Source organism: Ananas comosus, linkage group 15 (assembly GCF_001540865.1).
Source record: "Ananas comosus cultivar F153 linkage group 15, ASM154086v1, whole genome shotgun sequence".
NCBI classification, from domain to species: domain Eukaryota; kingdom Viridiplantae; phylum Streptophyta; class Magnoliopsida; order Poales; family Bromeliaceae; genus Ananas; species Ananas comosus.
Window position 1 is genome coordinate 5,192,062 of NC_033635.1, and position 16,188 is coordinate 5,208,249.

The 16,188-nt window shown below is 35.2% G+C and overlaps 1 protein-coding gene across 3 annotated transcripts; it reads left to right on the forward strand.

Moving 5' to 3' along the window:
• Nucleotides 1,015–12,491, forward strand: LOC109721765 (E3 ubiquitin ligase BIG BROTHER-like). 3 transcript variants are annotated; one of them, XM_020249542.1, is made up of 12 exons: nt 1,015–1,334; nt 1,507–1,554; nt 1,635–1,716; nt 1,955–2,029; nt 2,161–2,327; nt 3,030–3,270; nt 5,909–5,943; nt 7,862–7,906; nt 9,620–9,712; nt 10,662–10,789; nt 11,741–11,849; nt 12,094–12,491. In XM_020249542.1, the coding sequence occupies exons 5-12, from the start codon at nt 2,187–2,189 to the stop codon at nt 12,145–12,147; spliced, it is 846 nt and encodes a 281-aa protein (XP_020105131.1). In that variant the 5' UTR covers nt 1,015–1,334; nt 1,507–1,554; nt 1,635–1,716; nt 1,955–2,029; nt 2,161–2,186; the 3' UTR covers nt 12,148–12,491. The 3 variants fall into 3 exon arrangements, with proteins under 3 accessions (XP_020105131.1, XP_020105133.1, XP_020105132.1); XM_020249543.1 differs by lacking the exon at nt 9,620–9,712 and having other exon boundaries at nt 1,020–1,334; XM_020249544.1 differs by lacking the exons at nt 7,862–7,906; nt 9,620–9,712 and having other exon boundaries at nt 1,017–1,334.

Genomic DNA, 16,188 nt, shown 5'->3' on the forward strand with positions numbered 1-16,188 from the left:
GAAAGTAGCTGGCCTGCTCAACGCCATCCCGTTTGTCCCCACCCCCCACAATCTCTGGATCGCTCGCCGATATCTCGTCCCGATTATCTCATCTCGAGGCTGAAATGACTTTATTGCCCTCCTGCCTGCTCAGCGTCGAGCGTCGACGAAAAGCTCGGGAGGGCATATTAGTCAATAGGTGCGCCGTAACCTGATGGTAACGTGGAACGTCAGATAGCATGCCTTATCGAAGCAAAAAAACCAGCGCGTGCACCTGGTCCACCACGTCATCATGTACTCTTCTCATATATGAGAATTATGGAACCGTATAACTTGTCTGTAGTTGCTATTACATGAGAGATTAAATTAAATTAAAGCTTTTTTTTCTTGAATTGTGATATTGACACTCAGTTATTATATCTAAAATTATATGGGGACGTTCTACTGTAGTAGATAAAACTATGCCTACATCAGTTATGGTTTTAATTACAATAATTAATAGTAAATTTAAATAAAAGATAAACTTATCTATCTAATTATTTCTTAAAGAAAAAGAAGAAATTTAATTCTCCAATTTTCACTGGTATAATATCACAATTCCATATATAAAATAACAAAATTTACAAATATAATAATGTAATTGCAAACAATCAAAATAAATTATTTACATATGCAATACTTTCGAATATATTTAATTCACTACATATAATCAAAAAAATTATTCTATATCTACTGTACTTTTTATTACTATCACTGTAATAATACATGTGTCTAGCTCCACACTTATATTCGTAACTACTTCTAATGAGTCACACAAAAACAAAAAACAAAAAAAACCAAATGTATATAACTGACCTGGATGGTCCACGGTGACGTGGTGGACTAGATTCAAGAAATAGTTTCTCAGGTGGGTCCCGTGTTAGATCGAACGGTGGAGAGCCACGCAGCAGGTGAGATGGGGTGTGCGCCCGTTGGACGATATCGTGTCGCGCGTGGTGTCGGGGGAATATGGGGCGAGGACTAGGAGTGAAACAAGGCGATATAAAAAGAAGGGGGACAGGGACAGGACGAACCCCAGTAATGCGCCTCCCTTTCTCTCTCTCTCTCTCGATCTTGGGCCACCTCCACAGTAGAGATCGAAGAGAGAGAGAGAGAGAGAGAGAGAGAGAGGTGTCGCTCTCTCTGCTTCGTCCCTCACGAGAACCCCGCCATTGCCGCCTCTGAGGAGCCCGGATTCCTCCTTCCCTGTTGATCGGATCGGATCGGAGAGCTCGAACTCTTCTCTTCTCTAGTTCTCCTAGGCGGGGAAGAAGACGCGGATCGGCTCCGCACTCGCTCGATCGCTTTCGAATGAGGTAGAAATCGTCGTTTTTGGTCTCGCATTGACGTGTTTTCTTGGTTATTTTCTTAAATGGATCAGAAAATCTTCGGTCGATCGCTCTTTCGAGTGGTCCGTGAGCTAATTTTGCTGAAGAATTCGGTTATTTTGATGTTGTAATGAGCTAATTTTGGTTAAATCTGTTGCAGGATCGGGACGAAGGTGGATGCGGATGGTTGAAGATAACGCCAGATAAGGTGATTTGGTGGTTTTCTTTAAAAGATGTTTCTTGTGTTGATGGTATACTAGTTTTAGTCACATTTTTGGGCAAATGCAGGAGAAATTTGAAGAGAATGACGATTACTGTGTCATCTACCTGAAGCTTTGGGCTTCGATCAACTTCGTCTAGTAAGTTACTGGTAAGAGAGATAAACTTTCTGGTGTATTCTGAGCTGGTAATGGACTGATTCAGCAACAGCATGAAAGAACATTTAACATGATTTGCGAGATTATTTATGTGCAAGATTTATCCTAATTTGTGATATTATGTATTCTTTTAATCTGCTCAAAATAAGAATTATAGATACATAAAATGTGGCTCGTTAAAACTGATGTTATGTGTAGCCACCAGCTCACGAGTTGATATTGCTTCTGCAGAATTCATAATCACTGAAAAGATCTGTTATATGTCCTGTTAAAGAAGAAAGTAGGTTGGAGATCTGATGATAAAAGGTACATTTGAGACGGGTCACTCTAATTAGTTCATTTATGTTTTAGCAAACCAAATTCATTCTTGATATGAAATGATATTTGTATGTCATACATGTTATGTTTACAATTAACAATGGTTTGTTTTTTGACAGGTTAGAGAATTATTTTTTATTAGAAAATGAATGGGAACAGGCCGATGGAGGTTCATTATATAAACACCGGATTTCCTTACAGTGTCACTGAAAGCTTTATGGATCTGTTTGAAGGCCTTACATATGCTCAGGCCGATGTTGCTCTCGCAGAAGCTTTGCAGGATCAGGTAGCTAAAAGATCAGCACATTGATCTTGTTCATCTCATTAAGGAATTTGAATTTTTACTACTTTTAACTATCAAATCATGTTAGACATCTATTTTCTCGTTGATACAACATTTCCTAGCTGACTAGCTTTATAGCTTTTGGAGATGGTGAGTGCCTTAATAATAATACAAAACTTTTAGGTCCTGGGTCTTTCTTTGGACTCATTGTTTGATCTTTTATTAGTTATTAATGAAAGATTCTTTGAAAATAAATAATTTTGATTACTTGTAAATCGATTTGATATGCTAGCTGTATAACACTCCCCCAATGAGTAGGAAGGTTCACAAGGGCCTTCTAATATGAAGACTAGTTTTATAACGTAGAAACTGTGTTTTTATGCTGCTCTTTGGTCTGCTAATGCTAATATTTTGTCAAGTAAGGCCATTAGAACATTCTCCCAATGCAGAAAAATATTTAATTTCTTCACTGGAATGAATAATTCTTGCTTTAGTTGTAGTCATGCTTTGATTCTTTGTTTTTAACAGTATCATGAAATCTAGTAGCTGGTAACTCAAAACGTATCAAACCCTGGATTAATGTGCTGAGAAATTTGTTTTCCCTGTTATTATCACCTTCAAAATATGCTTTTCACAATCTTTAGATGACTAAATGCTAATAGATGTTTATTTTGGTGATCCATATGTTCTGTTGTTTATAACCAGGGCAATCCATACTGGCCAATGATGCACGCTGGTTCATACAAATATAGTTTTACTCCCTCAGGAAGTAGTTCTTATTATAGTTTTAGCCATTTGTACGACATACATGATTACATACATAGATCTGATGGAGGAAGGAGGGTGTGGGACAACCCTGCAGCTTTAAGCACTGTAGATGCTCCGCAGGTAGTTGTGCATAGTGGTGAAGGTCCTAATAATAGTACGACCTCTCGCACTGAAGAATGTAAGTTTGTCCTACTATTCTTTTATTATTACTAATTACAACATCTTATGTGCTTCGTAGAAACTCAAGTTAAAACTTGGATGGAGTTTGAGAATAGTCGTTCTTTCTAAAGCACTGTCTATCATACTCATTTATGAAGGCATTTAGGTATTGCATGTACTTAAGTGTCAAACAATAGACCTTACAGTTACATTATGGCTATAAATGATGCTTGATAATGTATTTTGACCAATTTAATAAACTTGCTTGACTTGAATAGGTTGTTGGAGATTTTTTTCCTTTTATGATTTGTTGTTGGATTCTGTCTTGGCATTCAATTCTATTTTACTATTTCATAAGTAGGGTCATTTGAGTTTTCAACCAGCCATCTGAAAGTTGTTAGATTATATTTATGTTACTATTTCAAGCAATTGTAGATGGAATTGACTTATCAATAGTGGGCTGCCTACCCTATAGGATAAACGTCTGAATTTGTCATAAATATTCTAACTTTGAGATATGGAAAACAAAAGGATGCTAATCAAGAATTTAAGTGCCCATCAACATGGGCCATATCCACCATGCTGTATTGTGCCAACAAGATATTGGTATGATACAGCCTCTGTACCAATGGCATAACTCAAAACTCTCTTTTCTTTGAATTAGTGAGTAATTTTCTCAATAAAGTTCAAAGGAATTGATAAAGATACATAATAAGCAATTAGAATATTTTATTGCTAAAGAAAATAAATATTTCATGCTATTATGTTTAGGCATATATGTCCTTTTTATGACCTGCATGCATCGGCACGGCCCAACATGCATCGTGTCATATCGTGCCAGTAAGTTTTCGGCTCGATACCGTGCCACGACACTTAAATCCTTCATGCTAATCCAAATTCAGCATCAAATTGAGAGATCAGTCTCTATTATGGTCGTGAAATAATATGTGCCCAACATCCACTATTGCAATATATGGCACATTTGGAGTTGTCAGAACTACATGGTTCAACTAGGTAATATGCCAGTGCAAGCGTGCATATATCGAAAAGTACTCAAACAAGCAAGATAGGCATATTTCACTAGACCATTGTGGGTAGATCTTACTAAATTTAATATTACTTCCAATTCTGTAGATTTAGTTATCTAGACTCAACCAATTTGTATGATGACAAACTAATTTGATCAAATAATTTAAAAGGTTAATTGGGCTGCTTAATCAAGTTAACAGATTGGTTGTCAGTTGACTCAGTTCAGTTAAGTCTAGCTTAGACAACTTAATGAGTTGATTATGTCAGATAACTGGATCGAATTTGTATAAAATGGAAGAATACGACAGGTCAATTTGTTTAGATCCAATAAAATCAAACCTAGATCGGTTTTGGCTCACTAAAATGTACTCAGGCTTAGACTAAGTGAATAGGTTTAGGCTAGCTGGAACCTTTATATCAACTCGAAATTTTTTCCTATTGTTAAGCAGAGATGGCTTAAGGATTTCAATGAATTGGTTTACTTAATATTGACTCATTGACTGGATCAAGATAGCTAGATTATATCCAGTTATCCAATCAAATAGAACCCAGCTAATCTATCCAGTATGTACATGCTCTGTTCTCTGTTTAATCACCCCAAACAAATGTTGTTACGTCATTGACTCCTTCCCACTATCTGTTGGCAGCTTGCTAACATGGTATTGGGCTCCTACATCCTTGTGTCTGCATGTGAAGTTATGCCAAGTTATGCATGCACCATCTGTGTCTCTCTGTGCTGCAGATGTCCTGCTCAGTGCTGCCATATGCCTCCAAACAAGAGGCTTCTATGCTGCAGCTGCATTCTGCTTTTTGGCAAGTGCATGCCATGGCAAGTAAATCTTCAGCTATCAACGTAATCGATTTTGCCATCTTCATCTGTCTCTATCACTCAACTCCTTATACCCACTTTTCCTGGTATCTATATTGCCTTTATAAGTGACGGAAGTAAAGAGTCCTTGCTAGATCTCTCTTTTGAATGATTAGTATGGAAAGACTAAGATGTTGGGCTACAAACGATGAGGCCAAGTATTTCACAGGCAAAGTTGATGTTGAAGTGGCCAATTTCCTAACAGCTGTACGTTGGTGAGGAAATGATTAGATAATGTACCATTCAATGCAAGATAAAATAACCTTTTATTATGTGGGATTAGATTGGGGCCAATTTTCTTTATAAAGTGGGCATGCTTGCCTTTTGCAGTAGCAGATTTGAACTCCCTGTTAATATAAATCTTGGTGCTGCTACCTGTCTACTTACTGGAACGAGGGAGTTACTCCCTTCCTAGATTTCTTTCGCAGAGTCTATTTCTTTGTGGTATTAAATTTGATAAGCTAACTTCATAGGAAAAGGATTATTACCATTTAGCAGAATCACAAAACCATTCTATTATTTCTCTTTGAAAAGGAAAATTCAAGTATTTTACACATCTTGTGATGCAAGAAAGAAACAAGCAAGTAGGCATACATTGTTCCCTTGTTCCTTCATAGTTGCTTATTTCTTCTTCCTGATGAGTGATGATTTATTTTGGTAGCTTTTGATAGTTATTTGACTATCCATACTCTATTAAAATGACTTTCCATACTCTATTAAAGTGAAATATGCGTTGTTCATTTATTTTTCTTACTTGCAGGCATTAGAGTACCCCAAAATACAACGAGTTCTCAGGTGTGTGGATCTCTCAAAAGTACATCCTGATTATAATTATCAATGCTTGCGCATTATCTAATGAGATTATATAGCTACTTTTTAAATTCTAGATTGCTTAAACTGAAGTCTATGCTTCTTCTTGCCATTATTGAACTCTTTTGTACTAAATAATGATACTTTACTTTCTTAAATTGTTAATAATATGCAATTTCTACATAGCTCTTATGTGTCTGTTGGTTCTAAACCAAGGATTAAAGTGCTGCGGTATGGAGGTATGCCGTTGTTTTTCTAGCACAATACGGCACAGGAACGCTTCCGTACCAATACATGGCACACATGCGTGCCGATGAGTACGCATGACCTCCTAATGGCACACTTTAGGATGGGTTAATTTTAGTATTTTTGGTCCTAATCAGCTCAAATAATGTTATTTTGTAAGGTTTAGTCAAATAGTTATAAATATTGACTATATATAGGTTATTATACTCACCAATTAAATAGTGGTAAGCTTTTTTATATATAAAGTACAGCTATGTCATATAGAGAATCAAAATTAAAACATAATAATAAAATTTACAAGTACAATAATTATATAAATTTACATCTTTACAAAGAGATGGCTGTTTAATTCCAAATAGATTGTCGCTGTGGATTGTAAAAATTTGTTAGTTCTATCCATAAAAATTTAGTAATAAATTATATGACAAATAAATTAAATAAATTAAGTATCAATTGATTTAATTTAGCTTTTAGTTTTATCAATATTTTTAATTTTCTAACTCTAAAAATAGAATTTTATGTTAGATGTGCCTCGAAATTTAGTTATTGAGTTCGATTTTGTGCCGCCGAAAGCTTCCGGTGCGACAAATTTTGGAAAACAATTTGTGAATAAAAAGTGGATGTCTATATGGGGGGCTCTGCCCCCTGCAGTATGGATCTGGATCTGAAAATTAAAAATTTGACCATATAATAATTAAATGAAGATCTATTTTTAACTTTTTGTAAACTATATACTAAAAAATTGCCTAATTTTATATTTCTTCAAAAAATGAGCTTTACAAATTAGAAATATTCAAAATGTATAACAAAAATTTAAATTATAACTCTTGTACTTAATAAGTAGATTTTCGATTTGCAATTTCTTTGCCTCTTTTTTAAGCAACGGAAGGAAAGATAACACAAAAGTCCACCGAAAGAAAAAGAAAAACTACCCACGGTGTGAGACTAAGATAGTCCTATATATAATATATAATAGGGCTAAGACTCTTAACCCAGCTTAAGCATTTTTGATAATGGTTAGGCCCAAGAGGTTAAGAGAGTTAAGCGTATTAGGACGGCAGTTGTCCTAGGATAGAAGACCCCCTGGAAAGTTGGGGTGTCACACAGGCATCACTGTTGGGAGATGATGTCACAAATTAGAGGTAGTCTCTTTTGAACTTGAAAGCTGTGAAGTTACAGAGAAAGTGAAAACAAAAAAAAAATCCAAAAGCAGGTTAATTTGTAGTTATGGTTAACCAGTTGATGATAAGCGATTGACTGAGTGGAACTTAGTTTGTTTGTAGTCTGTACCATACAACAGGGTAGGCATAGACATGGCAGCTTTGACTAAGCCAGTACAATTGTCTGGTTTTCCAGTGCAACCATTGGGTTCAACAGGCTTAAGCAGTTTATTAACCAATAGTGGGTTTGTGGGTGGATCATTATATCGATTTGATCATATGACCTTTTCATAGTTCAGCAGACATTATTAGTGAGGTTTCTTTTTTATGATTTTGTTTTGTCTTTTACATGCTTATCTGTATTTTTATCCCTTTTTTTTTTTTCAAATTGCATTTGGAGAGAGTATTGGGCTGCACAAATCTGTATTCTTGTCTATAATTTGACATATACATGTACCAAAATAATATATCTTATAGAACCTTCGATTTTCATGCAGGTTATCTGGCAAGACAACATTGATCCTGATAATATGACCTACGAGGTTTTAAAACTAAACATTTCCTTGTACAATACCTTCTGTATGCCTTTTTTTGATGTATCATTCTAGTGATATATATATATATATATATATATATATATATATATATATAGAGAGAGAGAGAGAGCAGAGAGAGAGGAGAGAGAGATCCGGCTGCTATGCTATCGATTAGCACCCCAAGCACTTGGTGCTATCAAGTTTTATGCCATTAGATTAACCCCTTTGATATTTCTATCCGTTAGATTATACTATTCAACAATCAACCATTCAACCTTAGGGGCCCACATCATCCTAACCGCACATTTCTCATCCAAGGGCTAAAAAACTAATAGCACCAACAACTTGGTGCTATTAATAGTATACCAGCCTAGTTCTATATATAATATATATAATATATATATATATATATATATGGACTACGCTATAGTAAGGTTTTAAGTGCCGTCGCACGGGTCGTATCCACCGTGCTGTACGTGCCAACAAGATACCGCAGCGATACAGATCCCGTCGATGGCATAGCTCAAAATCCTCTATTCTTTAAATTAAGTAGTAATTTCCTCAATAAAGTTCAAAAGATGTGATAAAAAGGTATAATAAATAGTTAGAATATTTTGTTGCTAAAAGAAATAAATATTTCATGCTATTACGTGCGGCAACCACAAATTTTTTTGACGGCGGACCTTGCACGGCTCGCACGCACCGGCAGTACGTGCCGGCAAGTTTCCAGTACGATCCCGTGCCACGGCACTTAAATCCTGGGCTATAGTGCTACAATAGCACCAAGTACTTGGTGTTACCAAGTTTTCCGCTATAGATCTACTCCTTTGGCCATTTCCACCCTTAGATTATAACTATTTCACCAACACTCACTAAACTTTAGGGGACCACTATCATCCTAACTGCACATCCTTAATCCAAGGCCAAAACCTAATTGCACCAATGACTTGGTGCTATTAATAGTATAGTAGCCTAATTCCTCTCTCTCTCTCTCTCTCTCTCTATATATAATATATATATATATATATATATATATATATATATATATAGGCTAGGGCTACTATACTCTTATGAGTAGGCCTCTTTTGTACTCATAAGTTTTCGCCATTGGATGAACAGATGTACGGTCAGGATGATAGTGTCCCAGTTTCGGTTAATAGTGGTCCCCTAGGGTTGATGGGGGGTTGGTTGAGTAGTATGATCTAACGGGTAGAAATGATCAAAGTAGATCTAATGGTAAAAAATTTATGAGTACAAAATGACTATACTCATAAGAGTATATAGCCGACTTTATTATATATATATATATATATATATATATATATATATATATATATATGTGTGACTTAAGAGGTAGCAGAAATTAGTAGATAACTACCAATCTTGCCATGGAAAAATTGAAAAGTGGATTTCTACTTACCAGATCCTAATATTCATTGGAATCGACATCTTGTCATTCAGTGGTAACTGGATTAGCTGAACTACATTATAGGAGTTATTTTTGCTCTGACATGTAAATGAGCACATTAAAAAGTTTGAAAATTTTAAGGATATGAAGCTCATCAAGTACATCAAACTCTCCCAACCTTAAGATTCATTTCGTCCTTGCATTCCAATCATTGCAAAGAAATAGTGGTAATTTTTTGTCAGATACTTGCCATATTTTATATTTTTGTCAAATTTTACAAACATTATATGACCATTCGATCCTATCGATAGTTAAATTCCCTTCATGTCAAGGACCAATATGAAGCTTATTTTCTCCTTTGCCGACCACCATGGGTTTCTATAATTCACAGACTAAACACAGAAGTAAGTCTCTTGAAGTCAGTCTATGTTTCTTGAAGTCTGACTCTATACATATTTATTGTTTTCTGAATAACCTAATTAGATTTTTTTTTGCTAATACAAAAATTTATATGATTGTTCTCTCTGCAATGTACCTCCTAATGCATTTGATCTAACTGCTTTTTGTTGTCTAATCACCTTACTCACAATGCACCAAAATAGTCAGTTGATTTGACTTCCAAGAAACTATTATTATACCTTCTGTTATTAATATGGTTTGCATGTCAAACATCAGAGGAACAGACTAACAGTAAAGATGCAAGGGAGAGACTTAGGTTTCTCATGGACCGACACTTTCCGTATAGTTTATAATGTCTTTAACATTGCATGAAGTGATGCACGTTGTTTGTGAACCAAGGAACAATACTCTCACTTAACCCACTATTTGAAGTAGAATAGTTTTTAGGTAAGAATGTATGGAACTTACCTGAACTATGACCTAATTTAATCCAACTATCTAACATTTAAATTTTTTTATTTACTAACTAACCTTTTAATTCATTTTGAAGTAAGCCGTTTAATGGCTCTTGCACATTGAAATTTGAATGTATCATTTACTTTTACGGGCTTCTTTGGCATGTTTTACATAATTCATGTGACTACAATTCCCTAAACTTAGGTAATGGGACTAAATTTTGTAGTGGAAGAACTATCAGATGCTTAAATCAAATAAATCAAGGTTGGGTACCAAAATCAAAATTTTAAAAGGTGGTTGAATCAAAACGGACCAAAAGTTCAGGTATACATTTTTACCTAGTTTTTATATCAACATCAAGAAATCCAGCTATTCAAAAAAGGTTAGTTTTTACCTCTTAAAATAAAGACAAGTCAGTTGTTAAGTTGTATGCTTCTAAGTTGTCTTTTTTACTGCTTGGAGCCTTGTTGATCCCCTAGAACTGATATTTGTCAACAGGAATTGCTGGATTTGGGTGAGGCAGTTGGGAGTCAAAGCCGTGGTCTTTCTCAAGAACGTATTTCTATGCTTCCAGTCTCAAAGTACAAGTGCAGCTTATTTTCAAGGAAAAAAAACCGTCGTGAGAGGTGAAGTCCTATTCCAATTTCATCAGCAAGTTTGTATTCTTTTTTATTTGTTCTATACTCTTAACTACTGTAATGATAATTCTACCTCTGTTTCCTGTTTAGCTTCCTTACATATTCTTCTTTATTTATGCAATTATACATGACTGGTGAAGTACCTTCACCATGTCTTGGTCCAAGTTGATGTTTGCTTTCAAGACGCGCTTATAAAAATTGAAGGGTTACTATAACCTACAATTATATCACTGAAATACAATAGTTGAGGAATAATCAGAAAGTAATCCTACACAAAAGAATTTGTAACCATTTTTAGGAAAAGTTGTGTTAGAACAGTGTAATGTCCATTATATTGTAGCTAGAGATCGCACCAATGTTTAAAATTTGTAAACAGTTCATTGGTAATAAAGCATGCATATGATGGATTGAACACCATTAGTTTTTTCCTTGAGCAAGAGCTAAATAAAATCATGGTCAATTTGCATAAAAAATCCACTGGTTTATTGAAACTCTAGCTTTCACTTTTCAATGGTAAACAAATTGGAAATTCTTGATTGGATTTGAACATCTTTACCGCTGTACGTAATATCAATTTCTCAACTATATATATAACATCTTGCAGGATTAAACTTTTTTTATGTCAGCATGCTAGAAAATCGAGCTGTCAGTATATAAAATCTGTAATGCTTATCAGCATTCCATATGTAGGTGTACATGTATGTTCATCGTTGTACCCTTTTGTATCCTTGTTTTTGAAGATTTGCTATGTTGGTGCATCTATATCTTTTCGTCCCTATCCCTATAGTGCGCCCATTTCATTGGCATTATCTGTTGTTTGCCTTCAGTAATATTGTTTACATGTATGCTGTGGTTTATTTTATATTTACACTATGGATAGTTGGACATATCAGAGTGCTAGAAAACATGAATTAAAAGGTTGTGATTCTCATGTAACAGGTGTGTCATATGCCAGATGGAGTACAAGAGAGGAGATCGACAGATGACTCTTCCATGCAAGCATGTCTACCATGCTGGCTGTGTGGCGAGATGGCTAATCATAAACAAGGTCAGATGAGATTTAATATGTTTTAATTCCGGCTAAATGGAGGACAAATCCCTATAAATGCCCTAGGTTTCTTTTTTTTTCCTTCACTACCCTCAAACTCTAGAATTTATGGATTACCCCTTAGACCATAAATTTTTCATCATTGTTTACAGCGATATCTGGCATTTCAGCCATTCCTTTGTGAAAATTTTCATGTCAAGGATAGGTATTAAAAGTATAGTTGACCATAATTGTTCCTTCACAGGCTTGCCCCGTTTGCTTTGCGGAGGTAGTTGTTGAAGAATCTCAACGGCAATGAATTCTAAATTTCTAATGACGATGTGCCTAGACAATTATCAGCTATTTGTACACTTCAAGCTTAAGATTTTTCCAGCACATTCAACTTTACAGTCGTGGAGATTACTCCTGATGGCTCCCATGGTTCTTGTTCTCTTTCTTGTGAGTAGAAAGACGATCGTAGGTTATAATAAGTACAGGTGATGAGACAACTTTGATGAGGTTTTGCTTGGCTATATGACCTATGAATCATTTATGTTATTTTCAGTTGTTTAACTTCTTGCTGAAGATGATACTACCCTCTCTGCTCTTGTATACGAGAAGAACATTTCATTAGAACATTTCATTGACTTTGTTTTGTTTCTATGTTTTTTCTTCCTGGCATTGCACGAGCTTTAAATTATAATGTTCTACTAAACATTCTTAAGGTGCATATTGGTAAAGATGCCTAAGATACTAGCATATTGGTAAACTAATTTCAAAATTATGGTATGCTAAGAAATTATATTGTTAAGAGCTTAGAAATGATATCATAAAATGCTATGACTCGAAAGGGTCACTTGATGGCTTTGCCTTGTATTCATATCTCGATGCAAAGAGATTCACATTCCAGTTTTCTAATTAACATAATTTTCATAGTAAGATGGACAAAAGTTTAGAATGTAGCAGCATTGACAAAATGTACTTGAAAACATAGTATTCAATGCAAATTGCACTGCATACACTAATTTTACATGAACAACTTAGGAAACATGGGAGCTGATTGCAGCATGTGATTTTGAAGCCTATTGCTAAGAGAAAATGTGGAATCTGTTATATCTAATCAATGTTGTGGTGGAGGCAGTGGCGAACAGTAGTATGGAGGAGGTAGTGGTAGCTTGCAATGTAAGGAGGGGCATGTGATTATGATGGCGGAGGTTAGTTGTAGTGATATAGAGTAGGCGGAAATGGAAGCGGTGGTGGAGGCGAATTATAACGATGAGGTGGTGGCAGAGAGGGTGATGGTAGAGATGGTGGCTTTGTTATTGTACTGTGAAGGTCGACATGGCAGGGGAGGAGGTGGAAACTCATAAAAAAATGGAGGCGAAGATGATGACCATTGTGGCGGCGGCAATTTATGTTGGTATGGTGATGGAGGAGGTGAAGGCAGAGGTGGTGACTTAAAATAGTGGTGGAGGTGAAGACAAAGGTGGGGGTGGTGACAGAAAAGGCAGAGGAGGAGAAGATGAGGGTAGTGAAGGTGAAGATGTAGGCGGGGGTAGTGACGTAAAAGGCAGAGGAGGTGAAGATAACAATGGTGGAGGCAACGATGGAGGCAGATGAGAGTAGTGGAGGTGAAGATAACAATGGCTGAGGAGAAGATGAGGGTGGGGGAGGTGAAGAGAAGGTGGGGGACATAAAATTAAATGGTAGTAGAGGGGAAGATGAGCTTGGTGGAGGAGGTGAAGACAGATGGTTGTGGTGACTGAAAAGGTGGGGAGGAGGTGAAGATACTTGCAAGGAAGGTTCAAATAAAGGCAGGGGAGGTGATGTAAACAATGATGGAGAGAAGAAGGGTGATGGAGGGAAAGACAAAAATGGAGTTGGTGACAACGTAAAAGGTGGTGGAGGAGGTGAAGATGAAAGTGGGGGTGGTGAATTAAATGGCGGCAAACGAGAAGATGGGGGTGCTGGAGAAGACTCATTCTAAACCACATCAATCTGAACTTCCATGAAGGTGGTGTGGAAGCAAACCACGGTTACAACCACACCTTTAAAATAGCTATCATTTATATATACAATGACTTGCAACTCTAGCTATATTAATTGCAACAAATAAGAATTGAGTTTCTTATCTCAATTCATGACTTTGTGGATATGGATGGTTTATCAAGTGGTATAAATTTCTAGAGAGTTTTCTCAGGAATGGTGTAAGTTGTTTAAGAAAAATATTGTACATTTTTTTGGTAAATTGCACTCATGGTCCCTAAACTTTGAGTCAAGTTTTATTATAGTTATGTTGGATGGTTGTGGAGATCCTGAATGTTCAATAATATTTCAAGTTTAGTACTTATCTTCCCCCACAAGCCCATAATTTACAAAATTATCAGTTCAAATTCCCAATATACAAAAGATTGTACCTTAATGGGTGATAGAATCAAAACATGAGACAAAATAAGGTTTGACAAACTCATGGTGCATTGATTTGGTAAATATGTAAAAGAATTAAAGTAAAACTCTTTCTACAAATTTACAGGTCTTTAATGTGGAATTTGAAAATTTAAGTACCAATCACTTTGGACTAAAGGTTGGGGGTTAGTGGTGGGATTCAATCTTTATCTTTTTCAATGCAATTTAAAAAGGAAAAAAAAGTTAAATACCGATGTATCCTTCTAAAGTTTAAAAATACGTTATATAGTCCTCCAAGATTTAACTCAAATTATATATTCCTCCAAACTTCTAACACCTTATTAAAAAACTCTTCTAATTAAACATTTATCAATTTTCGTTAAATTTTCTTTAGTTTTTAATCCTGCTGACGAAAATAATAATTCCAAACAAGAAGATCATCTTCTATCAAATTACATCTCTCATTTCCGTTAGATTTTAAATTATTCTGCATTAAGAAGAGAATCTTTCGTGACAATTTAAATTCTTTGTTGTTAAAAAAAGTTGTATTATATATTAATTGCTAAGACTATGAAAGAAATAAAATAAAGTCTGCTAAAAATAAAATAAAATAAAATAATTTTCTAGATGAAGAAAAAAAAGAGAGAGAAGAGAGAGGAGAGAGAAAACTAACAAGAATTTAATAGATATTAATGGAATTTTAACTGGAAGATATATTTGTTTTTTTTTCTCTTTTTTTTGAGAGAGATATGAAACACGCTACCCGCTTCGTTATTTATTTAGAAATAAACTTAGCTGCAAATGTGAATCAACTAAGATTCGACCTTGGGTCTCGAGTACCAACCACCAAGCCCTTTGCTACTTGCTCTAGGGACGGTCGGTGGAAGATATATTTGTTAGGTATTATAAGTTTAGAGGTATATGCAAGTTGACTTAAAATTTAGAGAGATTTATAAGTTATTTTTAAATTTTGGAAGGGTACACATGTATATAATTAATCTAAGGAGAAAAAAAGAAAAAAAGGAGCGATGGGAGAATATAAATAAGAAATTTATTTGTCCCATGTTAATTTCAAAAAAATAAAAATGGTTATTGATAAAATGTAAATATGTATTAATTTATAGAAAATCAAAAAGATTAACATAAATATTTTCTTGCAATGCTTCTGGTAGTAGCTCATATTCGGGTTCATTTCAGTTCTCCTTCTCCGGCGGAGCTGGAGGCGAAGGAGGCGATGCCGCTCTGTTTATCGTCACCGAAGACCGCAGGCGCTGGCGGAGGAGGGGATGGAGGAAGGATGTGGCGCGGCCCTCATTACCGTCACCGAAGGCTGCGAAGGCAGTGGAGAAGACGATGAGGATTTAAGATGGTGAAAAAAAGTTACAAGAAAAATAAAAAATTAGAGAGAAAAGAAGAAGATGATGAAATTACACTATTTTAAAAGAACGCTGCACTGTTTAAAAAAAAAAAAATTGCACTATTCGAGAAAAAAATTAAACTTTTTTGAATAAAAGTTGTACTCTTTGAACGAAACTTATACTATTTGGACGAAAATTATATTATTTCTCCTCTCCCTCCTCATTTCTCTTTGTTTTTATATGGATGAAGAAAAATAGTATAATTTTTACTCAAAGAGTGTAAGTTTCATTCAAAGAGTGTAACTTTTATTCAGAAAAGTATAATTTTTCTTTAAAACAGTGCAATTTTATTCTAAAATAGTGGATCTTCATCATCTTTCTTCTTTTCTCTCTAATTTTTATTTTTCTTATAGAAAAAGTATATTTTTTTATATTTTATTCTTTATTTTTTTATTTTATTTATTTTTTATATTTTTTTCTTTGGCTTCGCTCTCACCCGCGCTCACTTCGAGTTCTCCTTCTCCGGCGCCAGTGTCTGCGCCTGCACCAGCAAAGGCGAAGTAAAAGGATGTGGCGATGTTTTCATTACTATCGTG